Source organism: Chiloscyllium plagiosum, unplaced genomic scaffold, assembly GCF_037043375.1.
Source record: "Chiloscyllium plagiosum isolate Xiang-an unplaced genomic scaffold, Cpla_swu_hap1 HiC_scaffold_41, whole genome shotgun sequence".
NCBI lineage: Eukaryota > Metazoa > Chordata > Chondrichthyes > Orectolobiformes > Hemiscylliidae > Chiloscyllium > Chiloscyllium plagiosum.
In genome coordinates this window covers 43,488,127-43,516,013 of record NW_028270179.1, presented here as the reverse complement: position 1 = coordinate 43,516,013, position 27,887 = coordinate 43,488,127, and the positions used below count along the sequence as shown (strand labels likewise).

Sequence of the window (27,887 nt, the reverse complement as noted above, 5' to 3'; positions counted from 1 at the left end):
GGGAGGGAGTTACAGACTGGAATCTAATCGAGGGGTTCAGGGTGGTTTATATACAGAATAACAGCTCCCCTGGGAGGGAGTTACAGACTGGAACGTACACAGGGCGGTGTGTGTACACATTAACGTACACAGGGCGGTGTGTGTACACAGTAACAGACACAGGGCGGTGTGTGTACACAGTAACAGACACAGGGCGGTGTGTGTACACAGTAACAGACACAGGGCGGTGTGTGTACACATTAACGTACACAGGGCGGTGTGTGTACACAGTAACAGACACAGGGCGGTGTGTGTACACAGTAACAGACACAGGGCGGTGTGTGCACACAGTAACAGACACAGGGCGGTGTGTGCACACAGTAACAGACACAGGGCGGTGTGTGTACACAGTAACAGACACAGGGCGGTGTGTGTACACAGTAACAGACACAGGGCGGTGTGTGTACACAGTAACAGACACAGGGCGGTGTGTGCACACAGTAACAGACACAGGGCGGTGTGTGTACACATTAACGTACACAGGGCGGTGTGTGTACACAGTAACAGACACAGGGCGGTGTGTGTACACAGTAACAGACACAGGGCGGTGTGTGTACACATTAACGTACACAGGGCGGTGTGTGTACACAGTAACAGACACAGGGCGGTGTGTGTACACAGTAACAGACACAGGGCGGTGTGTGTACACAGTAACAGACACAGGGCGATGTGTGTACACAGTAACGTACAGAGGGCGGTGTGTGTACACAGTAACAGACACAGGGCGGTGTGTGTACACAGTAACAGACACAGGGCGGTGTGTGTACACAGTAACAGACACAGGGCGGTGTGTGTACACAGTGACATACACAGGGTGGTGTGTGTACACAGTAACAGACACAGGGCGGTGTGTGTACACAGTAACAGACACAGGGCGGTGTGTGTACACTGTAACAGACACAGGGTGGTGTGTGTACACAGTAACAGACACAGGGCGGTGTGTGTACACAGTAACGTACACAGGGTGGTGCGTGTACACAGTAACAGACACAGGGCGGTGTGTGTACACAGTAATGTACACAGGGCGGTGTGTGTACACAGTAACAGACACAGGGCGGTGTGTGTACACATTAACGTACACAGGGCCGTTTGTGTACACAGTAACAGACACAGGGCGGTGTGTGTACACAGAGACGTACACAGGGCGGTGTGTGTACACAGTAACAGACACAGGGGGGTGTGTGTACACAGTAACAGACACAGGGCGGTGTGTGTACACAGTAACAGACACAGGGCGGTGCGTGTACACAGTAACAGACACAGGGCGGTGTGTGTACACAGTGACATACACAGGGCGGTGTGTGTACACAGTAACAGACACAGGGTGGTGTGTGTACACAGTAACGTACACAGGGCGGTGTGTGTACACAGTAACAGACACAGGGCGGTGTGTGTACACTGTAACAGACACAGGGTGGTGTGTGTACACAGTAACAGACACAGGGCGGTGTGTGTACACAGTAACGTACACAGGGTGGTGCGTGTACACAGTAACAGACACAGGGCGGTGTGTGTACACAGTAATGTACACAGGGCGGTGTGTGTACACAGTAACAGACACAGGGCGGTGTGTGTACACATTAACGTACACAGGGCCGTTTGTGTACACAGTAACAGACACAGGGCGGTGTGTGTACACAGAGACGTACACAGGGCGGTGTGTGTACACAGTAACAGACACAGGGGGGTGTGTGTACACAGTAACAGACACAGGGCGGTGTGTGTACACAGTAACAGACACAGGGCGGTGTGTGTACACAGTAACAGACACAGGGCGGTGTGTGTACACAGTAACAGACACAGGGAGGTGCGTGTACACAGTAACAGACACAGGGCGGTGTGTGTACACAGTAACAGACACAGGGCGGTGTGTGTACACAGTAACAGACACAGTGCGGTGTGTGTACACAGTAACAGACACAGGGCGGTGTGTGTACACAGTAACAGACACAGGGCGGTGTGTGTACACAGTAACAGACACAGGGCGGTGTGTGTACACAGTAATGTACACAGGGCGGTGTGTGTACACAGTAACAGACACAGTGCGGTGTGTGTACACAGTAACAGACACAGGGCGGTGTGTGTACACAGTAATGTACACAGGGCGGTGTGTGTACACAGTAACAGACACAGTGCGGTGTGTGTACACAGTAACGGACACAGGGCGGTGTGTGTACACAGTAACAGACACAGGGCGGTGTGTGTACACAGTAACAGACACAGTGCGGTGTGTGTACACAGTAACGGACACAGGGCGGTGTGTGTACACAGAGACGTACACAGGGAGGTGCGTGTACACAGTAACAGACACAGGGCGGTGTGTGTACACAGTAACAGACACAGTGCGGTGTGTGTACACAGTAACGGACACAGGGTGGTGTGTGTACACAGAGACGTACACAGGGAGGTGCGTGTACACAGTAACAGACACAGGGCGGTGTGTGTACACAGTAACAGACACAGGGCGGTGTGTGTACACAGTAACAGACACAGGGCGGTGTGTGTACACAGTAACAGACACAGGGCGGTGAGTGTACACAGTAACAGACACAGGGCGGTGTGTGTATACAGTAACAGACACAGGGCGGTGTGTGTACACAGTAACATACACAGGGCGGTGTGTGTACACAGTAACAGACACAGGGCGGTGTGTGTACACAGTAACAGACACAGGGCGGTGAGTGTACACAGTAACAGACACAGGGCGGTGTGTGTATACAGTAACAGACACAGGGCGGTGTGTGTACACAGTAACATACACAGGGCGGTGTGTGTACACAGTAACGTACACAGGGCGGTGTGTGTACACAGTAACAGACACAGGGCGGTGTGTGTACACAGTAACAGACACAGGGCGGTGTGTGTACACAGTACCAGACACAGGGCGGTGTGTGTACACAGTAACAGACACAGGGTGGTGTGTGTACACAGTAACAGACACAGGGCGGTGTGTGTACACTGTAACAGACACAGGGTGGTGTGTGTACACAGTAACAGACACAGGGTGGTGTGTGTACACAGTAACGTACACAGGGTGGTGCGTGTACACAGTAACAGACACAGGGCGGTGTGTGTACACAGTAATGTACACAGGGCGGTGTGTGTACACAGTAACAGACACAGGGCGGTGTGTGTACACATTAACGTACACAGGGCCGTTTGTGTACACAGTAACAGACACAGTGCAGTGTGTGTACACAGTAACAGACACAGGGCGGTGTGTGTACACAGAGACGTACACAGGGCGGTGTGTGTACACAGTAGCAGACACAGGGCGGTGAGTGTACACAGTAACAGACACAGGGCGGTGTGTGTACACAGAGACGTACACAGGGCGGTGTGTGTACACAGTAACAGACACAGGGCGGTGTGAGTACACAGTAATGTACACAGGGCGGTGTGTGTACACAGTAACAGACACAGGGCGGTGTGTGTACACAGTAACGTACACAGGGTGGTGCGTGTACACAGTAACAGACACAGGGCGGTGTGTGTACACAGTAATGTACACAGGGCCGTTTGTGTACACAGTAATAGACACAGTGCGGTGTGTGTACACAGTGACGTACACAGGGTGGTGTGTATACACAGTACCAGACACAGGGCGGTGTGTGTACACAGTAACGTACACAGGGTGGTGTGTGTACACAGTAACAGACACAGGGCGGTGTGTGTACACAGTAACAGACACAGGACGGTGTGTGTACACAGTAACAGACACAGGGTGGTGTGTGTACACAGTAACGTACACAGGGCGGTGTGTGTACACAGTAACATACACAGGGTGGTGTGTGTACACAGTAACAGACACAGGGCAGTGTGTGTACACAGTAACAGACACAGGACGGTGTGTGTACACAGTAACAGACACAGGGCGGTGTGTGTACACAGTAACGGACACAGGGCGGTGTGTGTACACAGTAACGTACACAGGGTGGTGCGTGTACACAGTAACAGACACAGGGCGGTGTGTGTACACAGTAATGTACACAGGGCGGTGTGTGTACACAGTAACAGACACAGGGCGGTGCGTGTACACAGTAACGGACACAGGGCGGTGTGTGTACACAGTAACAGACACAGGGCGGTGTGTGTACACAGTAATGTACACAGGGCGGTGTGTGTACACAGAGACGTACACAGGGCGGTGTGTGTACACAGTAACAGACACAGGGCGGTGGGTGTATACAGTAACAGACACAGGGCGGTGTGTGTACACAGAGACGTACATAGGGCGGTGTGTGTACACAGTAACGTACACAGGGCGGTGTGTGTACACAGTAACAGACACAGGGCAGTGTGTGTACACAGTAACGTACAGAGGGCGGTGTGTGTACACAGTAACAGACACAGGGCGGTGTGTGTACACAGTAACAGACACAGTGCGGTGTGTGTACACAGTAACAGACACAGGGCGGTGTGTGTACACAGTAACAGACACAGGGCGGTGTGTGTACACAGTAACAGACACAGGGCGGTGTGTGTACACAGTAACAGACACAGGGTGGTGTGTGTACACAGTAACAGACACAGGGCGGTGTGTGTACACAGTAACAGACACAGGGCGGTGTGTGTACACAGTAACAGACACAGGGTGGTGTGTGTACACAGTAACGTACACAGGGCGGTGTGTGTACACAGTAACAGACACAGTGCGGTGTGTGTACACAATAACAGACACAGGGCGGTGTGTGTACACAGTAACAGACACAGGGCGGTGTGTGTACACAGTAACAGACACAGGGTGGTGTGTGTACACAGTAACAGACACAGGGCGGTGTGTGTACACAGTAACAGACACAGGGCGGTGTGTGTACACAGTAACAGACACAGGGCGGTGTGTGTACACAGTAACAGACACAGGGCGGTGTGTGTACACAGAGACGTACACAGGGTGGTGTGTGTACACAGTAACGTACACAGGGCGGTGTGTGTACACAGTAACGTACACAGGGCGGTGTGTGTACACAGTAACGTACACAGGGCGGTGTGTGTACACAGTAACAGACACAGGGCGGTAAGTGTACACAGTAACAGACACAGGGCGGTGTGTGTACACATTAACGTACACAGGGCGGTGTGTGTACACAGTAACAGACACAGGGCAGTGTGTGTACACAGTAACAGACACAGGGGGGTGTGTGTACACAGTAACAGACACAGGGCGGTGTGTGTACACAGTAACAGACACAGGGCGGTGTGTGTACACAGTAACTTACACAGGGCGGTGTGTGTACACAGTACCAGACACAGGGCGGTGTGTATACACATTAACGTACACAGGGCGGTGTGTGTACACAGTAACGTACACAGGGTGGTGTGTGTACACAGTAACAGACACAGGGCGGTGTGTGTACACAGTAACTTACACAGGGCGGTGTGTGTACACAGTACCAGACACAGGGCGGTGTGTATACACATTAATGTACACAGGGCGGTGTGTGTACACAGTAACAGACACAGAGCGTTGTGTGTACACAGTAACAGACACAGGGCGGTGTGTGTACACAGTAACAGACACAGGGCGGTGTGTGTACACAGTAACAGACACAGGGCAGTGTGTGTACACAGTAACAGACACAGGGCGGTGTGTGTACACAGTAACAGACACAGGGCGGTGTGTGTACACAGTAACAGACACAGGGCGGTGTGTGCACACAGTAACAGACACAGGGCGGTGTGTGTACACAGTAACAGACACAGGGCGGTGTGTGTACACAGTAACAGACACAGGGCGGTGTGTGTACACAGTAACAGACACAGGGCGGTGTGTGTACACAGTAACTTACACAGGGCGGTGTGTGTACACAGTAACAGACACAGGGCGGTGTGTGTACACAGTAACGTACACAGGGCGGTGTGTGTACACAGTAACAGACACAGGGCGGTGTGTGTACACAGTAACTTACACAGGGCGGTGTGTGTACACAGTACCAGACACAGGGCGGTGTGTATACACATTAACGTACACAGGGCGGTGTGTGTACACAGTAACGTACACAGGGCAGTGTGTGTACACAGTAACAGACACAGAGCGTTGTGTGTACACAGTAACAGACACAGGGCGGTGAGTGTACACAGTAACAGACACAGGGCGGTGTGTGTACACAGAGACGTACACAGGGCGGTGTGTGTACACACTAACAGATACTGGTTAGGTATACCTTGTACTTGCGTTGTTAGCTGCTTGGTTTTGAAACATATATTCACGTCTACTTTCAGTTCGTTCCGATTTTCCGGACAATCCACATGTTTTAGCAGGATCTTATTGGGAGAGAACGTCATGCTGACCGTAACTTCCATCACTGGCCTTGACCTGTGGTAGGATTGCAGACGTTTTCAGTTATCCTGTGGCCTTTGTCCCTCAGCCTGATTCCTGCCTGTTTGGAAGTGAGAATGAGGCCTACAGTCCTCTCCCTGACCCACACTTAGGCCTGTTCTACAGGCCCCAAGTCTACTTGTGTCTTTTCTGGTCCAAACTGATCCTTGTTGTCAGCCCCATGTCATTAGTCTTTCTCCTACTCCAAACTAAGGCCTGTTTTAGGCCCAATCCTGTTAATCCCTCTCCTACTCCAAACTGAGGCCGGTTTTAAGCCCAATCCTGTTAATTCCTCTTCTACTCCAAACTGAGGCCTGTTTTAGGCCCATCTTGTTAATCCCTCTCCTACTCCAATATTAGGCCTGTTTTTAGGCCCAATCCTGTTAATCCCTCTTCTACTCCAAACTAAGGCCTGTTTTAGGCCCAATCCTGTTAATCCCTCTCCTACTCCAAACTAAGGCCGGTTTTAGGCCCAATCCTGTTAATCCCTCTCCTACTCCAAACTAAGGCCTGTTTTAGGCCCAATCCTGTTAATTCCTCTCCTACTCCAAACTGAGACCTGTTTTAGGCCCAATCCTGTTAATTCCTCTTCTACTCCAAACTGAGGCCTGTTTTAGGCCCATTTTGTTAATCCCTCTCCTACTCCAATATTAGGCCTGTTTTTAGGCCCAATCCTGTTAATCCCTCTCCTACTCCAAACTAAGGCCGGTTTTAGGCCCAATCCTGTTAATCCCTCTCCTACTCCAAACTAAGGCCGGTTTTAGGCCCAATCCTGTTAATCCCTCTCCTACTCCAAACTAAGGCCTGTTTTAGGCCCAATCCTGTTAATCCCTCTCCTACTCCAAACTGAGGCCTGTTTTAGGCCCAATCCTGTTAATTCCTCTTCTACTCCAAACTGAGGCCTGTTTTAGGCCCAATCCTGTTAATTCCTCTTCTACTCCAAACTGAGGCCTGTTTTAGGCCCATCTTGTTAATCCCTCTCCTACTCCAATATTAGGCCTGTTTTTAGGCCCAATCCTGTTAATCCCTTTTCTACTCCAAACTAAGGCCGGTTTTAGGCCCAATCCTGTTAATCCCTCTCCTACTCCAAACTAAGGCCTGTTTTAGGCCCAATCCTGTTAATCCCTCTCCTACTCCAAACTGAGGCCTGTTTTAGGCCCAATCCTGTTAATTCCTCTTCTACTCCAAACTGAGGCCTGTTTTAGGCCCATTTTATTAATCCCTCTCCTACTCCAATATTAGGCCTGTTTTTAGGCCCAATCCTGTTAATCCCTCTTCTACTCCAAACTAAGGGCTGTTTTAGGCCCAGTCCTGTTAATCCCTCTTCTACTCCAAACTAAGGCCTGTTTTAGGCCCATCTTGTTAATCTCTCTCCTACTCCAATATAAGGCCTGTTTTTAGGCCCCATTTTGTTCATCTCTCTTCCAGTCCAAACTGGGGCCTGTTCTGCTCCATAATTCCTTCCATCTGTTAACTGGTCCAAACTGAGCCTGTTAATGAACTCTTCAATATCATGATGACCGATTCATACTGGAGGCCTGTGACCAGCGGGTCTTCCACACGGGGATCGAATCGGGGTCCACTTTTGTTTGAATGAGAGTATAGATGGCATGGTTAGTAAGTTTACAGTTGGCACCACAATTGGTGGTACAGTGGGCGGTGAGGACGGTTATCTCAGATGATAAAGCGATCCTGATCGATGGGGAAAAGAGCGACAGACGGGGTTTAATAACAGTTGGATAAATATAAGTTGCGTTTTGGTAAAACAAACCCCAGGGCAAGACTTATACAGTTAAATATAGGACCCTGGATAAGTGTTGTAGAACAGAGAGACCTAGGGATGCAGGAACCTAATTCTTTGAAGGGATTAACGGGACTGGGCCTAAAACAGGCCTTAGTTTGGAGTAGATGAGGGATTAACAGGGTTGGGCCTAAAACAGGCCTTAGTTTGGAGTAGATGAGGGATTAACAGGATTGGGCCTAAAACCGGCCTTAGTTTGGAGTAGAAGAGGGATTAACAGGATTGGGCCTAAAACAGGCCTCAGTTTGGAGTAGAAGAGGGATTAACAGGATTGGGCCTAAAACCGGCCTTAGTTTGGAGTAGAAGAGGGATTAACAGGATTGGGCCTAAAACAGGCCTCAGTTTGGAGTAGAAGAGGGATTAACAGGATTGGGCCTAAAACCGGCCTTAGTTTGGAGTAGAAGAGGGATTAACAGGATTGGGCCTAAAACAGGCCTCAGTTTGGCGTCACAGGTAGACGGGACGGGGGGGGGGGGGGGGGAGGTTGGTGAAGAAGGCATGCTTACCTTCATTGCTCAGGCCTTTGAGTGTAGGCCTTTATGTTGTACAGGACATTGGTGAGGAGTATTCTGGAATATCCGTGTCTCGTCCTGCTCGCCCTGTTCTGGGAAGGATATTAGGGAGCTGGAGAGGGTTTCACCGGGAATGGAAGGCTTGGGTTATAAATTAAGGCCAGGAGATTCCTCCCTGGAGCATAGGAGGTTGAGGGGCGACCTGGCCCTGTGACTATCAGAACCCTGCCTCTTACAGTTACTTCTCACTCTGAAACAGCTAAAGACAAGATAAGAAAAATGCAGATGTAAATCCAGTGGGACAGACCCAGAAAAATGTCACACTTGTGGCCTGTCCTCTGGCAGAGAGAGAGAGAGTGATTAAGCGAGAGAGCGCAATGTATCAGAGAGAGAGATAAGTAGGAAGGCAGCTATTACCACTGCCCACAAATGAAGATGGACTGCCATAAAATTTAATAAAAAGGAGGAAAATGAGTATTCCTAGACGCCGCGTTAGAGCGACCAGCCAATGGGGGATTTCAAACCAGCGTTGACAGGAAAACAACACATTCAGGCCAAATACTGACCTACAGAAGCAATCACCCCAACATGCAGAAATGAATCTGCATTAGAACACTATTTCAATGAGCCACCCCACACTGCAGCACAGAGGAACTGCGTGGAGAGAGGAAAATCACCGATACAGTGTATTCGAAAAGATTGGGTAACAGTCCGCCAATTTCTCAGCAACAAACGCTAACAAGCAGACAAAACACATCCAGAAACCCTAGCCACTCTCCCCCTACTATCAAAGACATCTCGGAAATGACTACCAGACTACTTAGACCCCTTGCCAGCCGTGGTAGCCCACAAACTCACCAACACACTAAAACAGCAGCTGATGAACTCGAAAGACCCTATACAGGCATCAAGCAAAACTAATGTCCTTTACAAAATACCGTGGCAAGGAGACATGAACACCAACTAGCCACAAAACGACATGACCCTCTCTCACTGGTATCCTCACACACAGATGAGGAAGGACACCACTTCGACCGGGACGACAGGACAGGCCAAAACAGACACGCACGAGAATTCCCAGCAGCATGGCACTCCAACCAGAACTCGATCAACTAAATTCATTGACTTCCGATCCCGTTTACAGATGTGCAGCAGGGAAACAGACAATATCTGGGTTGGCATGGTCTAACTCGTCCATGCCAACCCAGATACCAACAGACAATCGGTGCAGGAGTAGGCCCATCGAGCCTGCACCACCATTCAATATGACCAGGGCTGACCATCCTTAGTCAGTCTCCTGTTCCTGCCTTATCTCCATAACCCTTGATCCCACTATCCTTGAGAGCTCTGTCCAACTCTTTCTTAAATGAATCCAGAGACTGGGCCTCCACTGCCCTCTGGGGCAGAGCATTCCCACATAGCCCCCACTCTCTGGGTGAAGAGGTTTCTCCTCATCTCTGCCCTAAATGGTCTCCCCCGTATTTTTAAGCTGTGTCCTCTGGTTCGGCCCCTCACCCCCCCCCCCCCCCCATCAGCGGAAACGTGTTTCCTGCCTCCAGAGGGTCCAATCCTTTCATAATCTTATACCCCTCAATCAGATCCCCTCTCAGTCTTCGAAACTCAAGGGTATACAAGCCCAGTCGCTCCAGCCTTTCAGCGTAAGGTAGTCCCGCCGTTCCAGGAATTGACCTCGTGAACCTAAGCTGCACTCCCTCAGTAGCCAGAATGTCTTTCCTCAAATTTGGGGACCAGAACTGCACACAATACTCCAGGTGTGGTCTCACCAGGGTCCTGTACAGCTGCAGAAGCACCTCTTTGCTTCTATACTCAATCCCTCTTGTTATGAAGGCCAGCATGCTATTAGCCTTCTTCACTGCCTGCTGTACCTGCATGCTTACCTTCATTGACTGCTGTACAAGAACACCCAGGTCTCTCTGTACTGCCCCTTTACCTAAATTGACTCCATTGAGGTAGTAATCTGCCTTCCTGTTCTTGCCACCAAAGTGGATAACCACACATTTATCCACATTAAACTGCATATCCTAACCTAATCTAACCCCATTCGCCAGCACTTGGCCCCTATCCCTCTAAACCCCTTCCTGTTGCCCTCCCCATCCACCTTTTCAATGTTGTCATTGCCCCAGCCCCCACCACTTCCTCTGGCAGCTCGTCCCACACACGCACCACCCTCTGGGTGAAAGATTTGCCCCTTAGGTCTCTTTTATATCTTTCCCCTCTCACCCTAAACCTATGCCCCTCTAGTTCTGGACTTCCCCCACCCCAGGGGGAAGAGACTTTGTCTATTTACCCTATCCATGTCCCCCCTCATGATGTTATAAACCTCTATAAGGTCACCCCCTCAGTCTCCCCCACCCCAGGGGGAAAAGACCTTGTCTATTTACCCTATCCATGTCCCCCCCTCATGATGTTATAAACCTCTATAAGGTCACCCCCTCAGTCTCCCCCACCCCAGGGGGAAAAGACCTTGTCTATTTACCCTATCCATGTCCCCCCTCATGTTGTTATAAACCTCTATAAGGTCACCCCCTCAGTCTCCCCCACCCCAGGGGGAAAAGACCTTGTCTATTTACCCTATCCATGTCCCCCCTCATGATGTTATAAACCTCTATAAGGTCACCCCCTCAGTCTCCCCCACCCCAGGGGGAAAAGACCTTGTCTATTTACCCTATCCATGTCCCCCCCTCATGATGTTATAAACCTCTATAAGGTCACCCCCTCAGTCTCCCCCACCCCAGGGGGAAAAGACCTTGTCTATTTACCCTATCCATGTCCCCCCCTCATGATGTTATAAACCTCTATAAGGTCACCCCCTCAGTCTCCCCCACCCCAGGGGGAAAAGACCTTGTCTATTTACCCTATCCATGTCCCCCCTCATGATGTTATAAACCTCTATAAGGTCACCCCTCAGCCTCCGACGCTCCAGGGAAAACAGGCCCAGCCTGTTCAGCCTCTCCCTGTAGCTCAGATCCTCCAACCCTGGCAACATCCTTGTAAATCTTTTCTGAACCCTTTCAAGTTTCACAACATCTTTCCGATAGGAAGGAGACCAGAATTGCACACAATATTCCAACAGTGGCCCTAACCAATGTCCTGTACAGCCGCAACATGACCTCCCAACTCCTGTACTCAATACTCTGACCAATAAAGGAAAGCATACCAAACGCCTCCTTCACTATCCTACCTACCTGGGACTCCACTTTCAAGGAGCTATGAACCTGCACTCCAAGGTCTCTTTGTTCAGCAACACTCCCCAGGACCTTCCCATTAAGTGTATAAGTCCTGCTAAGACTTGCTTTCCCAAAATGCAGCACCTCGCATTGATCTGAATTAAACTCCATCTGCCACTTCTCAGCCCATTGGCCCATCTGGTCCAGATCCTGCTGTAATCTGAGGTAACCCTCTTCGCTGTCCACTACACCTCCCATTTTGGGGTCGTCTGCAAACTTACTAACTATACCTCTTATACTCGCATCCAATGTGCCAATGAACTGTGGCTGATGCGTACTGGTCTGGATTCAGGCATCTGTGACGGTTGTCAGTCCTGCGTTGCAGGTAAAAGCAATCCCTCACTCTGAGTGCCTCAGAACAGCTTCTGTCAAAAGGGAAACACCACAGAAGGATTTCCACTGGCCTTCAAAAGCCTGGGATCCTGGAATTAATCGTTCAATGATCAACCTTCCACAACCCACTCTTTCCATAAATGACCCCAAGAGACGATTCTTGACCTTACTTCTGTCACGTCTCACTCTGCTATTCATCCAGATATTAGAAAAATTAAAGATCTTATCGCAAAGTGCCCCAATTTACTGGTCTTTTGTAGATCCCGGTGGGCAGAGAGGTTTCTGTATTGTTGATTACAAAAAAAACCCAATAGATTCCAGCCAGAGGGACGTTATTCAAGACCGTCCAAAGGCTTCAGGCTAAATAATTCACAGCCAAGACAGGTTCACTTCCTTGGGATCCAATCGGATCACTGTTGGCAAGACAGAGGGCTTTGTTCACAAACCAATCAGCTACGACAGGCTCCAATTCCCCTGCTCGACTCCAGGCCACACTGAGGCCCTGTTCCATAGGCTCCAATCCCTCTGTCCATTCCCAGGCCATACTGAGGCCTATTCCACAGGCTCCAATCCCTCTATCCGTCCCCAGGCCACACTGAGGCCTATTCCACAGGCTCCAATCCCTCTGTCCGCCCCTAGGCCACACTGAGGCCTATTCCACAGGCTCCAATCCCTCTGTCCGTCCCTAGGCCACACAGAGGCCTATTTCACATGCACCAGCCCTCTATCTATCCCCAAGCCACACTGAGGCCTGTCCACAGGCTCCAATCCCTCTGTTCATCACCAGGCCACACTGAGGCCTATTCCACAGGCTCCAAACCCTCTGTCCATCCCCAGGCCTATTCCATAGGCTCCAATCCCTCTGTCCGTCCACAGGCCACACTGAGGCCCTGTTCCACAGGCTCCAATTCCCTCTGTCCATTCCATAGGCTCCAATCCCTCTGTCCGTTCCTAGGCCACACTAAGGCCCTGTTCCACAGGCTCCAATCCCTCTGTCCGACCCTAGGCCACACTGAGGCCTGTTCCACAGGCTCCAATCCCTCTGTCCGTCCCTAGGCCACACTGAGGCCGGTTCCACATGCTCCAATCCCTCTGTCCGTCCCTAGGCCACACTGAGGCCTATTTCACATGCACCAATCCCTCTATCTATCCCCAAGCCACACTGAGGCCTGTCCACAGGCTCCAATCCCTCTGTTCATCACCAGGCCACACTGAGGCCTATTCCACAGGCTCCAAACCCTCTGTCCGTCCCCAGGCCTATTCCATAGGCTCCAATCCCTCTGTCCGTCCACAGGCCACACTGAGGCCCTGTTCCACAGGCTCCAATTCCCTCTGTCCATTCCACAGGCTCCAATCCCTCTGTCCGACCCTAGGCCACACTGAGGCCTGTTCCACAGGCTCCAATCCCTCTGTCCGTCCCTAGGCCACACTGAGGCCGGTTCCACAGGCTCCAATCCCTCTGTCCGTCCCTAGGCCACACTGAGGCCTATTTCACATGCACCAATCCCTCTATCTATCCCCAAGCCACACTGAGGCCTGTCCACAGGCTCCAATCCCTCTGTTCATCACCAGGCCACACTGAGGCCTATTCCACAGGCTCCAAACCCTCTGTCCGTCCCCAGGCCTATTCCATAGGCTCCAATCCCTCTGTCTGTCCCTAGGCCACACTGAGACCTATTCCACAGGCTCCAATCCCTCTGTCCATCCCCAGGTCACACTGAGACCTATTCCACAGGCTCCAATCCCTCTGTCCATCCCCAGGTCACACTGAGGCCTGTTCCACAGGCTCCAATCCCTCTGTCTGTCCCCAGGTCACACTGAGGTCTATTCCACAGGCTCCAATCCCTCTGTCCGTCCCTAGGCCACAGTGAGGCCTATTCCACAAGCTCCAATCCCTCTGTCCGTCCCTAGGCCACACTGAGGCCTGTTCCACAGGCCCCAAACCCTCTGTCCGTCCCCAGGCCTATTCCATAGGCTCCAATCCCTCTGTCTGTCCCTAGGCTACACTGAGACCTATTCCATAGGCTCCAATCCCTCTGTCCATCCCCAGGTCACACTGAGGCCTATTCCACAGGCTCCAATCCCTCTGTCCATCCCCAGGTCACACTGAGGCCTGTTCCACAGGCTCCAATCCCTCTGTCTGTCCCCAGGTCACACTGAGGCCTGTTCCACAGGCTCCAATCCCTCTGTCTGTCCCCAGGTCACGCTGACGCCTATTACACAGGCTCCAATCCCTCTGTCCATCCCTAGGCCACACTGAGGCCTGTTCCACAGGCTCCAACCCCTCTGTCCGTCCCTAGGCCACAGTGAGGCCTATTCCACAGGCTCCAATCCCTCTGTCCGTCCCTAGGCCACACTGAGGCCTGTTCCACAGGCTCCAATCCCTCTGTCCGTCCGCAGGCCACAGTGAGGCCTGTTCCACAGGTACCTATTCTCTTGTCCCTTTGCAGTCGGAAGGCTGGAGTGAGGGGTGGAGGATGTCACTCACCTCAGAATGAAGACTTTGCCCTGTGCTCCCACGGTAATGTCTGTTAGCCCATCCCCACTGATATCCATTGCCCCGTCTATGGCCTGCCCGAAGTATCGAAGGCCAGATCCAACTGCGCTTGACTCGATTCTCTGGTGGGAGCCGGGGGGATAGGAGGGCGAAACAAACAGGACATAACCATGAGTTAGTTCGGGTGTCTGAGGGCGCACAGGAGGATCCCATGGGCAGCAGAGGATGGCGAGTGACCGGCTCGTCTCAATCGTTCGGAGAAGTCTGTCGGGGGAAGGTGGGGGTCTACAATGGAAGGAAGGGAAGGGGACCTGCGAGGAGGAGAGCAGGGAGGAAGATGGAGGGAGGGGGGAAAGAGTTACGGAGATGCAGGAAAGGGTGTGGGGAGGGGAGAAGGGAGGGGTGTGTGGGGAGGGGGTGTCAGGAGGGGGTGTGGGGAAGGGAGGAGGCAGAGGGGGTGTGGGGAAGGGAGGAGGGAGGAGGGTGTGGGGAAGGGAGGAGGGAGGGGGGTGTGGGGAAGGGAGGAGGGAGGGGGGTGTGGGGAAGGGAGGAGGGAGGGAAGTGTGGGGAAGGGAGGAGGGAGGGGGGTGTGGGGAAGGGAGGAGGGAGGGGGGTGTGAGGAAGGGAGGAGGAAGGAGGGTGTGGGGAAGGGAGGAGGGAGGGGGGTGTGGGGAAGGGAGGAGGGAGGAGGGTGTGGGGAAGGGAGGAGGGAGGAGGGTGTGGGGAAGGGAGGAGTGAGGGGGGTGTGAGGAAGGGAGGAGGGAGGGGGGTGTGGGGAAGGGAGGAGGGAGGAGGGTGTGGGGAAGGGAGGAGGGGGGTGTGGGTAAGGGAGGAGGCAGAGGGGGGTGTGGGTAAGGGAGGAGGGGGGTGTGGGGAAGGGAGGAGGGAGGAAGGTGTGAGGAAGGGAGGAGGGAGGAAGGTGTGAGGAAGGGAGGAGGGAGGGGGGTGTGGGGAAGGGAGGAGGGAGGAAGGTGTGAGGAAGGGAGGAGGGAGGAAGGTGTGAGGAAGGGAGGAGGGAGGGGGGTGTGGGGAAGGGAGGAGGGAGGAGGGTGTGGGGAAGGGAGGAGGGGGGTGTGGGTAAGGGAGGAGGCAGAGGGGGGTGTGGGTAAGGGAGGAGGGGGGTGTGGGGAAGGGAGGAGGGAGGAAGGTGTGAGGAAGGGAGGAGGGGCGAGGGTGTGGGGAAGGGAGGAGGAAGGAGGGTGTGGGGAAGGGAGGAGGGAGGAGGGTGTGAGGAAGGGAGGAGGGAGGAGGGTGTGAGGAAGGGAGGAGGGAGGAGGGTGTGGGGAAGGGAGGAGGGAGGAGGGTGTGAGGAAGGGAGGAGGGAGGTGTGGGTAAGGGAGGAGGCAGAGGGGGGTGTGGGTAGGGGAGGAGGGGGTTGTGGGGAAGGGAGGAGGGAGGAGGGTGTGAGGAAGGGAGGAGGGAGGAGGGTGTGGGGAAGGGAGGAGGGAGATGTGGGTAAGGGAGGAGGCAGAGGGGTGTGTGGGGAAGGGAGGAGGGAGGAGGGTGTGGGGAAGGAGGAAGCAGAGGGGGGTGTGGGTAAGGGAGGAGGGAGGTGTGGGAAGGAAGGAGGGAGGAGGGTGTGGGGAAGGGAGGAGGGAGGGGGTGTGGGTAAGGGAGGAGGGGGGTTTGGGGAAGGGAGGAGGGAGGAGGGTGTGGGGAAGGGAGGAGGGAGGTGGGTGTGGGTAAGGGAGGAGGGGGGTTTGGGGAAGGGAGGAGGGAGGAGGGTGTGGGGAAGGGAGGAGGTAGGGGGTGTGGGGAAGGGAGGAGGTAGGGGGTGTGGGTAAGGGAGGAGGGGGGTTTGGGGAAGGGAGGAGGGAGGAGGGTGTGGGGAAGGGAGGAGGGAGGTGGGTGTGGGTAAGGGAGGAGGGAGGAGGGTGTGGGAAGGGGGGAGGGAGGAGGGTGTGGGGAAGGGAGGAGGGAGGAGGGTGTGGGGAAGGGAGGAGGGAGGAGTGTGTGGGTAAGGGAGGAGGCAGAGGGGGGTGTGGGGAGGGGGGTGTGGGGAAGGGAGGAGGCAGAGGGGGTGTGGGTAAGGGAGGAGGGGGGTGTGGGTAAGGGAGGAGGGAGGAGGGTGTGGGGAAGGGAGGAGGGTGTGGGGAAGGGAGGAGGGAGGAGGGTGTGGGGAAGGGAGGAGGTAGGGGTGGGTAAGGGAGGAGGCAGAGGGTGGTGTGGGTAAGGGAGGAGGGAGGAGGGTGTGAGGAAGGGAGGAGGGTGTGGGGAAGGGAGGAGGGAGGGGTGGGTAAGGGAGGAGGCAGAGGGGGGTGTGGGTAAGGGAGAGGGAGGAGGGTGTGAGGAAGGGAGGAGGGAGGAGGGTGTGGGTAAGGGAGGAGGGGGGTGTGGGGAAGGGAGGAGGGAGGAGGGTGTGAGGAAGGGAGGAGGGAGGAGGGTGTGAGGAAGGGAGGAGGGTGTGGGTAAGGGAGGAGGGGGGTTTGGGGAAGGGAGGAGGATGTGGGTAAGGGAGGAGGGAGGAGGGTGTGGGTAAGGGAGGAGGGAGGGGGGTGTGGGGAAGGGAGGAGGGAGGAGGGTGTGGGGAAGGGAGGAGGGAGGAGAGTGTGGGGAGGGGAGGAGGGAGGGGGGTGTGGGTAAGGGAGGAGGGAGGAGGGTGTGAGGAAGGGAGGAGGGAGGAGGGTGTGGGGAAGGGAGGAGGGGGGTGTGGGTAAGGGAGGAGGCAGAGGGGGTGTGGGGAAGGGAGGAGGGAGGAGGGTGTGAGGAAGGGAGGAGGGAGGAGGGTGTGGGGAAGGGAGGAGGGTGTGGGGAAGGGAGGAGGGGGGTGTGGGGAAGGGAGGAGGCAGAGGGGGTGTGGGGAAGGGAGGAGGGAGGAGGGTGTGAGGAAGGGAGGAGGGAGGGTGTGGGGAAGAGAGGAGGGAGGAAGGTGTGAGGAAGGGAGGAGGGAGGGGGGTGTGTGGGGAAGGGAGGAGGGTGTGAGGAAGGGAGGAGGGAGGGGGGTGTGAGGAAGGGAGGAGGGAGGGGGGTGTGGGGAAGGGAGGAGGGAGGGGTGGTGTGGGTAAGGGAGGAGGGGGGTGTGGGGAAGGGAGGAGGGAGGGCGGTGTGGGGAAGAGAGGAGGGAGGAGGGTGTGGGGAAGGGAGGAGGGGGGTGTGGGGAAGGGAGGAGGGAGGAGGGTGTGGAGATGGCGATGGGACGGTGAGCTGAGGCTTGAGGCCTAGTAGTAAAGGCTGTTTCTCGGCCTCCTCTTTCCTTCCCTCCCCCGATGGGTGAGGCTCTGAGCGAGGCCTCAGGACGTCCCAAAAGCCCAGGAAGAAATAAGAAAGGGGAAGTTTAGCCTAAAGGAAACATAAAGATGGTGGGGGAAGGAAGGGAAGCAGATATTCTCATAGCGCATTGACCATAACTTCATCCCATCCTCAATCTCCATCATCGGGGAACATTGGTAAGAGGTGATTTATCGTTATAGAGAGAGAGAGAGAGAGACAGAGGCAGACAGACACAGATAGAGACTGGGGGAGGGGAGAGAGAGAGACTGGGGGGGAGGGAGAGAGAGAGAGAGACTGGGGGGAGTGAGAGAGAGAGAGACTGGGGGGGGAGAGAGAGAGAGAGACTGGGGGGGGAGAGAGAGAGAGACTGGGGGGAGTGAGAGAGAGAGAGACTGGGGGGAGAGAGAGAGAGAGAGAGAGACTGGGGGGGAGAGAGAGAGAGAGAGAGAGACTGGGGGAGAGAGAGAGAGAGAGAGACTGGGGGGGAGAGAGAGAGAGAGACTGAGAGACTGGGGGGAGAGAGAGAGAGACTGGGGGGGAGAGAGCGAGAGAGAGACTGGGGGGAGAGAGAGAGAGACTGGGGGGAGAGCGAGAGCGAGACTGGGGGGGAGAGAGAGAGAGACTGGGGGGAGAGAGAGAGAGAGACTGGGGGGGAGAGAGAGAGAGACTGGGGGGAGAGAGAGAGAGAGACTGGGGGGGAGAGAGAGAGAGACTGGGGGGGGAGAGAGAGAGACTGGGGGAGAGAGAGAGACTGGGGGGAGAGAGAGAGAGACTGGGGGGAGAGAGAGAGAGAGACTGGGGGGGAGAGAGAGAGAGACTGGGGGGGGGAGAGAGAGAGACTGGGGGAGAGAGAGAGACTGGGGGGAGAGAGAGAGAGACTGGGGGGAGAGAGAGAGAGAGACTGGGGGGAGAGAGAGAGAGAGAGACTGGGGGGGGAGAGAGAGAGAGACTGGGGGGAGGGAGAGAGAGACTGGGGAGAGGGGGAGAGAGAGAGACTGGGGGGAGGGAGAAAGAGAGACTGGGGAGAGAGAGAGAGAGAGAGACTGGGTGGAGAGAGAGCGAGACTGGGGGGAGGGAGAGAGAGACTGGGGAGAGAGATAGAGAGAGAGAGAGACTGGGGGGAGAGAGAGAGAGAGAGAGACTGGGGGGAGAGAGAGACTGGGGGAGAGAGAGAGAGAGACTGGGGAGAGAGAGAGAGAGACTGGGGAGGGAGAGAGAGAGAGACTGGGGATGGAGAGAGAGAGAGACTGGGGGGAGAGAGAGAGAGAGAGAGACTGGGGGGAGAGAGAGAGAGACTGGGGGGAGAGAGAGAGAGAGACTGGGGGGAGAGAGAGAGAGACTGGGAGAGAGAGAGAGAGAGACTGGGGGGAGAGAGAGAGAGACTGGGGGAGAGAGAGAGAGAGACTGGGGGGGAGAGAGAGAGAGAGACTGGGGGGGAGAGAGAGAGAGAGAGAGAGACTGGGGGGGAGAGAGAGAGAGAGACTGGGGGGAGAGAGAGAGAGAGACTGGGGGGGGAGAGAGAGAGAGAGAGACTGAGGGGAGAGAGAGAGACTGGGGGGAGGGAGAGAGAGAGACTGGGGGGAGGGAGAGAGAGAGAGACTGGGGGGAGAGAGAGAGAGAGAGACTGGGGGGGGAGAGAGAGAGAGAGAGAGAGACTGGGGGGGGAGAGAGAGAGACTGGGGGGGAGAGAGAGTGAGAGACTGGGGGGGGGAGAGAGAGAGAGACTGGGGGGAGAGAGAGAGAGAGACTGGGGGGGAGAGATAGAGAGACTGGGGGGGAGAGAGAGAGACTGGGGGAGAGAGAGAGAGAGAGACTGGGGGGAGAGAGAGAGAGAGAGACTGGGGGGAGAGAGAGAGAGAGACTGGGGGGGAGAGAGAGAGAGACTGGGTGGGAGAGAGAGAGAGACTGGGTGGGAGAGAGAGAGAGACTGGGGGAGAGAGAGAGAGAGACGGGGGGAGAGAGAGAGAGAGACGGGGGGAGAGAGAGAGAGACTGGGGGGGAGAGAGAGAGAGACTGGGTGGGAGAGAGAGAGACTGGGGGGGAGAGAGAGAGAGAGACGGGGGGAGAGAGAGAGAGATGGGGGGAGAGAGAGAGAGAGACTGGGGGGGAGAGAGAGAGAGAGACTGGGGGGGAGAGAGAGAGAGACTGGGCGGGAGAGAGAGAGAGACTGGGGGGGAGAGAGAGAGAGACGGGGGGAGAGAGAGAGAGACGGGGGAGAGAGAGAGAGACTGGGGGGAGAGAGAGAGAGAGACTGGGGGGGAGAGAGAGAGAGAGACTGGGGGGGAGAGAGAGAGAGAGAGACTGGGGGGAGAGAGAGAGAGAGACTGGGGGGGGGGAGAGAGAGAGAGAGAGACTGAGGGGAGAGAGAGAGACTGGGGGGAGGGAGAGAGAGAGACTGGGGGGAGGGAGAGAGAGAGAGACTGGGGGGAGAGAGAGAGAGAGAGACTGGGGGGGGGGAGAGAGAGAGAGAGAGAGAGACTGGGGGAGAGAGAGAGAGAGAGAGACTGGGGGGTGGGGAGAGAGAGAGACTGGGGGGAGGGAGAGAGAGAGACTGGGGGGAGAGAGAGAGAGACGGGGGAGAGAGAGAGAGAGACTGGGGGGAGAGAGAGAGTGTGAGAGAGAGAGAGAGAGAGAGACTGGGGGGGGAGAGAGAGAGACTGGGGGGGAGAGAGAGTGAGAGACTGGGGGGGAGAGAGAGAGAGACTGGGGGGAGAGAGAGAGAGAGACTGGGGGGGAGAGAGAGAGAGACTGGGGGGGAGAGAGAGAGACTGGGGGAGAGAGAGAGAGAGAGACTGGGGGGAGAGAGAGAGAGAGAGACTGGGGGGAGAGAGAGAGAGAGAGACTGGGGGGGAGAGAGAGAGAGACTGGGTGGGAGAGAGAGAGAGACTGGGTGGGAGAGAGAGAGAGACTGGGGGAGAGAGAGAGAGAGACGGGGGGAGAGAGAGAGAGAGATGGGGGGAGAGAGAGAGAGACTGGGGGGGAGAGAGAGAGAGACTGGGTGGGAGAGAGAGAGAGACTGGGGGGGAGAGAGAGAGAGAGACGGGGGGAGAGAGAGAGAGAGATGGGGGGAGAGAGAGAGAGAGACTGGGGGGGAGAGAGAGAGAGAGACTGGGGGGGGAGAGAGAGAGAGACTGGGCGGGAGAGAGAGAGAGACTGGGGGGGGAGAGAGAGAGAGACGGGGGGAGAGAGAGAGAGAGACGGGGGAGAGAGAGAGAGACTGGGGGGAGAGAGAGAGTGTGAGAGAGAGAGAGAGAGACTGGGGGGGGAGAGAGAGAGAGACTGGGGGGGACAGAGAGAGAGAGACTGGGGGGAGAGAGAGAGAGACTGGGGGGAGAGAGAGAGAGACTGGGGGAGAGAGAGAGAGAGAGAGACTGGGGGGAGAGAGAGAGAGAGAGACTGGGGGGAGAGAGAGAGAGAGACTGAGGGGGAGGGAGAGAGAGAGACTGGGGGAGGAGAGAGAGAGAGACTGGGAGGGAGAGAGAGAGAGAGACTGGGGGGGAGAGAGAGAGAGAGACTGGGGGGAGAGAGAGAGAGACTGGGGGGGACAGAGAGAGAGATTGGGGGGGGAAGGAGGGGTGGGCAGGGAGAGAGGGTTGAAGGGTCGATGCCCGTTCTCACCTGGCTGGCTGTCTGCTTGATACGGTCCTTGGTACCGTGGTAGATATAGATGGCACCGCTGTGGGCATTCTCCAGGGGCGCTCCAATCGCCACGTCTCGGTAACCGTCCCCATTGAGGTCTGTCAGCTGTGCGATAGCGCTCCCAAATCTTCCCAGTGTCTGACCCGTCTGTCCCTGCAGTGAGCCGACCTCCTTCAACGCACCCTGAGGGGAGAGAGAGGGCAGAGAGAGAGAGAGAGGGAGACAGAGAGAGAGAGGAAGAGGAGGCGGAGAGAGAGGGAGGGAGAGAGAGGGACAGAGAGTGGGAGACAGAGATGGAATGATGGAGTAGAGAGAGGGAGGGTAAAGATGGAGAGAGGAGGCAGGGATAGAGAGGGGAGGGGGAGAGGGAGAGGAGGCAGAGGAGAGAGAGAGGGGAGAGGGAGAGAGAGAGGAGGCAGGGAGAGAGAGGGGAGAGGGAGAGAGAGAGGAGGTGGGGGAAGAGAGAGGGGAGAGGGAGAGAGAGAGGAGGCAGGGAGAGAGAGGAGGTGGGGGGAGAGAGAGGGGAGAGGGAGAGAGAGAGGGGAGAGGGAGAGGGAGAGGAGGCGGGGGAAGAGAGAGGGGAGAGGGAGAGAGAGAGGAGGCAGGGAGAGAGAGGAGGCGGGGGAGAGAGAGGGGAGAGGGAGAGGGAGAGGAGGCAGGGAGAGAGAGGAGGCGGGGGAGAGAGAGAGGAGAGGGAGAGGGAGAGGGGGTGGCAGGGAGAGAGAGGAGAGAGAGGGGAGAGAGGGGAGAGAGGGGAGAGAGGGGAGAGGGAGAGAAGGCAGGGAGAGAGAGGAGAGAGAGGGGAGAGAGGGGAGAGAGGGGAGAGAGGGGAGAGGGAGAGAAGGCAGGGAGAGAGAGGAGAGAGAGGGGAGAGAGGGGAGAGAGGGGAGAGAGGGGAGAGGGAGAGGGAGAGAAGGCAGGGAGAGAGAGGAGAGAGAGGGGAGAGAGGGGAGAGAGGGGAGAGGGAGAGAAGGCAGGGAGAGAGAGGAGAGAGAGGGGAGAGAGGGGAGAGAGGGGAGAGGGAGAGAAGGCAGGGAGAGAGAGGAGAGAGAGGGGAGAGAGGGGAGAGAGGGGAGAGAGGGGAGAAGGGTGGCAGAGAGAGAGAGGAGAGAGAGGGGAGAGGGAGAGGGAGAGAAGGCAGGGAGAGAGAGGAGAGAGAGGGGAGAGAGGGGAGAGAGGGGAGAGGGGGGAGAGGGGAGAGGGAGACGGGGTGGCAGGGAGAGAGGAGAGAGAGGGGGGAGAGGGGAGAGGGGTGGCAGGGAGAGAGAGGAGAGAGAGGAGAGAGAGGGGAGAGAGGGGAGAGAGGAGAGAGAGGAGAGAGAGGGGAGAGAGGGGAGAGAGGGGAGAGAGGAGAGAGAGGAGGGAGAGGGGGGAGAGAGGGGAGAGAGGGGAGAGGGGGGAGAGGGGTGGCAGGGAGAGAGAGGAGAGAGAGGAGAGAGAGGGGAGAGAGGGGAGAGGGAGAGAAGGCAGGGAGAGAGAGGAGAGAGAGGGGAGAGAGGGGAGAGAGGGGAGAGAGGGAGAGGGAGAGGGAGAGAAGGCAGGGAGAGAGAGGAGAGAGAGGGGAGAGAGGGGAGAGGGAGAGAAGGCAGGGAGAGAGAGGAGAGAGAGGGGAGAGAGGGGAGAGAGGGGAGAGGGAGAGAAGGCAGGGAGAGAGAGGAGAGAGAGGGGAGAGAGGGGAGAGAGGGGAGAGAGGGGAGAAGGGTGGCAGAGAGAGAGAGGAGAGAGAGGGGAGAGGGAGAGGGAGAGGGAGAGAAGGCAGGGAGAGAGAGGAGAGAGAGGGGAGAGAGGGGAGAGAGGGGAGAGGGGGGAGAGGGGAGAGGGAGACGGGGTGGCAGGGAGAGAGGAGAGAGAGGAGAGAGAGGGGAGAGAGGGGAGAGAGGAGAGAGAGGAGAGAGAGGGGAGAGAGGGGAGAAGGGTGGCAGAGAGAGAGAGGAGAGAGAGGGGAGAGGGAGAGGGAGAGAAGGCAGGGAGAGAGAGGAGAGAGAGGGGAGAGAGGGGAGAGAGGGGAGAGGGGAGAGGGAGACGGGGTGGCAGGGAGAGAGGAGAGAGAGGGGGGAGAGGGGAGAGGGGTGGCAGGGAGAGAGAGGAGAGAGAGGAGAGAGAGGGGAGAGAGGGGAGAGAGGAGAGAGAGGAGAGAGAGGGGAGAGAGGGGAGAGAGGAGAGAGAGGAGGGAGAGGGGGGAGAGAGGGGAGAGAGGGGAGAGGGGGGAGAGGGGTGGCAGGGAGAGAGAGGAGAGAGAGGAGAGAGAGGGGAGAGAGGGGAGACGGGGGAGAGAGGGGAGAGGGGGGAGAGGGGAGAGAGGGGAGAGAGGGGAGAGGGAGAGGGGTGGCAGGGAGAGAGAGGAGAGAGAGGGTAGAGAGGGGAGAGAGGGAGAGGGGAGAGAGGGGAGAGGGGGGAGAGGGAGAGGGGGGAGAGGGGAGAGAGGGGAGAGGGAGAGGGGTGGCAGGGAGAGAGAGGAGAGAGAGAGGAGAGAGGAGAGAGAGAGGAGAGAGGGGAGAGGGGGGAGAGAGGGGAGAGAGGGGAGAGAGGGGAGAGGGGGGAGAGAGGGGGAGAGAGGGGAGAGAGGGGAGAGGGAGAGGGGTGGCAGGGAGAGAGAGGAGAGAGAGGGGAGAGAGGGGAGAGAGGGGAGAGAGGGGAGAAGGGAGAGTGGGGAGAGGGGGGGAGAGGGGGAGAGAGGGGAGAGGGGAGAGAGGGGAGAGAGGGGAGAGGGGGGAGAGAGGGGAGAGGGAGGGGAGAGGGAGAGGGGTGGCAGGGAGAGAGAGGAGAGAGAGAGGAGAGAGGAGAGAGAGAGGAGAGAGGGGAGAGGGGGGAGAGAGGGGAGAGAGGGGAGAGGGGGGAGAGAGGGGAGAGAGGGGAGAGAGGGGAGAGGGAGAGGAGAGAGGGGAGAGAGGGGAGAGGGGAGAGAGGGGAGAGAGGGGAGAGGGGAGAGAGGGGAGAGGGGAGAGAGGGGAGAGAGGGGAGAGGGGGGAGAGAGGGGAGAGAGGGGAGAGAGGGGAGAGAGGGGAGAAGGGTGGCAGAGAGAGAGAGGAGAGAGAGGGGAGAGAGGGGAGAGAGGGGAGAGGGGGGAGAGGGGAGAGGGAGACGGGGTGGCAGGGAGAGAGGAGAGAGAGGGGGAGAGGGGAGGGGGTGGCAGGGAGAGAGGAGAGAGAGGAGAGAGAGAGGGGGAGAGAGGGGAGAGAGGAGAGAGAGGAGAGAGAGGGGGAGTGAGGGGAGATGGGTGGCAGAGAGAGAGAGGAGAGAGAGGGGAGAGGGAGAGGGAGAGAGGGAGGGGAGTGAAGGGGGGATGGTGGGAGGAGTGTGGGAGTGAGGGGAGAGAGGGGAGAGGGGAGAGGGAGACGGGGGTGGTGGGAGAGGGTGGAGAGGAGAGAGAGGGGGAGAGGGGAGAGAGGAGAGAGAGGAGAGAGAGGGGAGAGAGGGGAGAGAGGGGAGAGAGGAGAGAGAGGAGGGAGAGGGGGGAGAGAGGGGAGAGAGGGGAGAGGGGGGGAGAGGGGTGGCAGGGAGAGAGAGGAGAGAGAGGAGAGAGAGGGGAGAGAGGGGAGACGGGAGGGGAGAGAGGGGGAGAGGGGGGAGAGGGGAGAGAGGGAGAGAGGGGAGAGGGAGAGGGGTGGCAGGGAGAGAGAGGAGAGAGAGGGTAGAGAGGGGAGAGAGGGGAGAGGGGAGAGAGGGGAGAGGGGGGAGAGGGAGAGGGGGGAGAGGGGAGAGAGGGGAGAGGGAGAGGGGTGGCAGGAGAGAGAGGAGAGAGAGAGGAGAGAGGAGAGAGAGAGGAGAGAGGGGAGAGGGGGGAGAGAGGGGAGAGAGGGGAGAGAGGGGAGAGGGGGGAGAGGGGGAGAGAGGGGAGAGAGGGGAGAGGGAGGGGTGCAGGGAGAGAGAGGAGAGAGAGGGGAGAGAGGGAGAGAGGGGAGAGAGGGGAGAAGGGAGAGAGGGGAGAGGGGGGAGAGGGGAGAGAGGGGAGAGGGGAGAGAGGGGGAGAGGGGGGAGAGAGGGGAGAGGGAGGGGAGAGGGGAGGGGTGGAGGGAGAGAGAGGAGAGAGGAGAGGAGAGGAGGAGAGAGAGGGAGAGGAGAGGGGGGAGAGAGGGGAGAGGGGAGAGGGGGGAGAGAGGGGAGAGAGGGGAGAGAGGGGAGAGGGAGAGGAGAGAGGGGAGAGAGGGGAGAGGGGAGAGAGGAGAGAGGGGAGGGGAGAGAGGGGAGAGGGGGGGAGAGGGGAGAGAGGGGAGAGGGGGGAGAGGGGTGAGAGAGGGGAGGGGGGAGGGAGAGGAGAGAGGGGGAGAGGGGAGGGGGGAGAGGGGGAGAGAGGGGAGAGGGGAGAGGGGAGAGGGGGGAGAGGGGGGAGAGGGAGGAGAGAGGGGGAGTGGGGGGGGAGAGGGGGGAGAGAGGGAGAGAGGAGAGAGAGGAGGGAGGGGGGAGAGAGGGGAGAGAGGAGAGGAGGAGGGTGAGAGGGGAGAGGGGGGAGAGAGGGGAGAGAGGGGAGAGAGGAGGGAGAGGGGGGAGAGGGGGGAGAGAGGGGAGAGAGGGGGGAGAGAGGGGAGAGAGGGAGAGGGGTGGCAGGGAGAGAGAGGAGGCGGGGGGAGGTGGGAGACAGAGACAGGGGCCCGGGGTAATGGTGGTGGTGGAAGGTGAGTGAGTGCTCAGCATACTGCTCGCTCCCTGTCCTCACCCACCCCCCCCTGCTCCCCCTGCCGTTGCCCCACTCTCCCTGCCCCTGCCCTGCCCTGCCCTGCCCTGCCTTGCTGCTCTCCGGCAGCATCCCTGGTGAATAGACCATCAGCTGTTCCTACCCTTCCCCACTCCCCCCCCCCCCCCCCCCACCCCAAGCCTGAGTCTGATGACAGGTTAGTGTCTGCTCAGGGACAGGCTCCAGGGGCCCTGAGCTGCTGCTGCTGCCTCCAATCACGTTCCTTCACTCGAGCGCCCTAACTGCGAATTGATATGGCGCCTAGCGTGTTGGTGGGGGCTCAGCCAAGGAGTGAACATCCGGCAGCCAGCGCTGAGGCAGCTTGAAGCAGGGAGCAGGAGGGTTTGACGGGCAGCTCAGGGATCCGTGGAAGGAGTTCCTGACCTCAGGACCACTGCCCGCTAGGCCAGGCCCTGCAATGGCAGAGCAAGGGGAAAGACTTGGGGGGGGGGGAGGGGGACCTGCTCAGGACAGGATTGCGCAGGCGCAGAGATCCGGAGGGTGTATAGGGGGTTACAGGGATAGGGAGGGGGTGTAGGGGGGTTACAGAGATAGGGAGGGGGTGTAGGGGGTTACAGAGATAGGGAGGGGGTGTAGGGGGTTACAGAGATAGGGAGGGGGGTGTAGGGGGGTTACAGAGATAGGGAGGGGGGTGTAGGGGGTTACAGAGATAGGGAGGGGGTGTAGGGGGGTTACAGAGATAGGGAGGGGGTGTAGGGGGGTTACAGAGATAGGGAGGGGGGTGTAGGGGGGTTACAGAGATAGGGAGGGGGGTGTAGGGGGTTACAGAGATAGGGAGGGGGGTGTAGGGGGGTTACAGAGATAGGGAGGGGGGTGTAGGGGGTTACAGAGATAGGGAGGGGGTGTAGGGGGTTACAGAGATAGGGAGGGGGTGTAGGGGGGTTACAGAGATAGGGAGGTGGTGTAGGGGGTTACAGAGATAGGGAGGAGGTGTAGGGGGGTTACAGAGATAGGGAGGGGGTGTAGGGCGTTACAGAGATAGGGAGGGGGTGTAGGGGGTTACAGAGATAGGGAGGTGGTGTAGGGGGTTACAGAGATAGGGAGGAGGTGTAAGGGGTTACAGAAATAGGGAGGGGGTGTAGGGGGGTTACAGAGATAGGGAGGGGGGTGTAGGGGGTTACAGAGATAGGGAAGGGGTATAGAGGGTTACAGGGATAGGGAGGGGGTATAGGGGGTTACAGGGATAGGGAGAGGGTATAGGGGGTTACAGAGATAGGGAGGGGGTATAGGGGGTTACAGGGATAGGGAGGGGGTGTAGGGGGGTTACAGAGATAGGGAGGGGGTGTAGGGGGTTACAGAGATAGGGAGGGGGTATAGGGGGGTCCCGAGATAGGGAGGGGGTGTAGGGGGGTTACAGAGATAGGGAGGGGGTGTAGGGGGTTACAGAGATAGGGAAGGGGTATAGGGGGTTACAGGGATAGGGAGGGGGTGTAGGGGGTTACAGAGACAGGGAGGGGGTATAGGGGGTTACAGAGATAGGGAGGGGGTGTAGGGGGTTACAGAGATAGGGAGGGGGTATAGGGGGTTACAGGGATAGGGAGGGGGTGTAGGGGGCTACATAGATAGGGAGGGGGTATAGGGGGTTACAGGGATAGG

General features: G+C 57.2%; 1 protein-coding gene across 1 annotated transcript in view; it reads right to left on the bottom strand.

Annotated features, from left to right (window-relative positions):
• LOC148138269 (integrin alpha-M-like) overlaps nt 1–27,887 on the bottom strand; it is a 167,406-nt gene that overhangs the window by 55,442 nt on the left and 84,077 nt on the right. The window contains exons 14-16 of the mRNA XM_087981841.1: nt 21,578–21,781; nt 14,741–14,871; nt 6,204–6,355 (exon numbers count right to left, since the gene is read on the bottom strand). Coding sequence (XP_087837967.1) covers nt 6,204–6,355; nt 14,741–14,871; nt 21,578–21,781 — 487 coding nt within the window. The remainder of the gene's footprint in view (nt 1–6,203; nt 6,356–14,740; nt 14,872–21,577; nt 21,782–27,887) is intronic.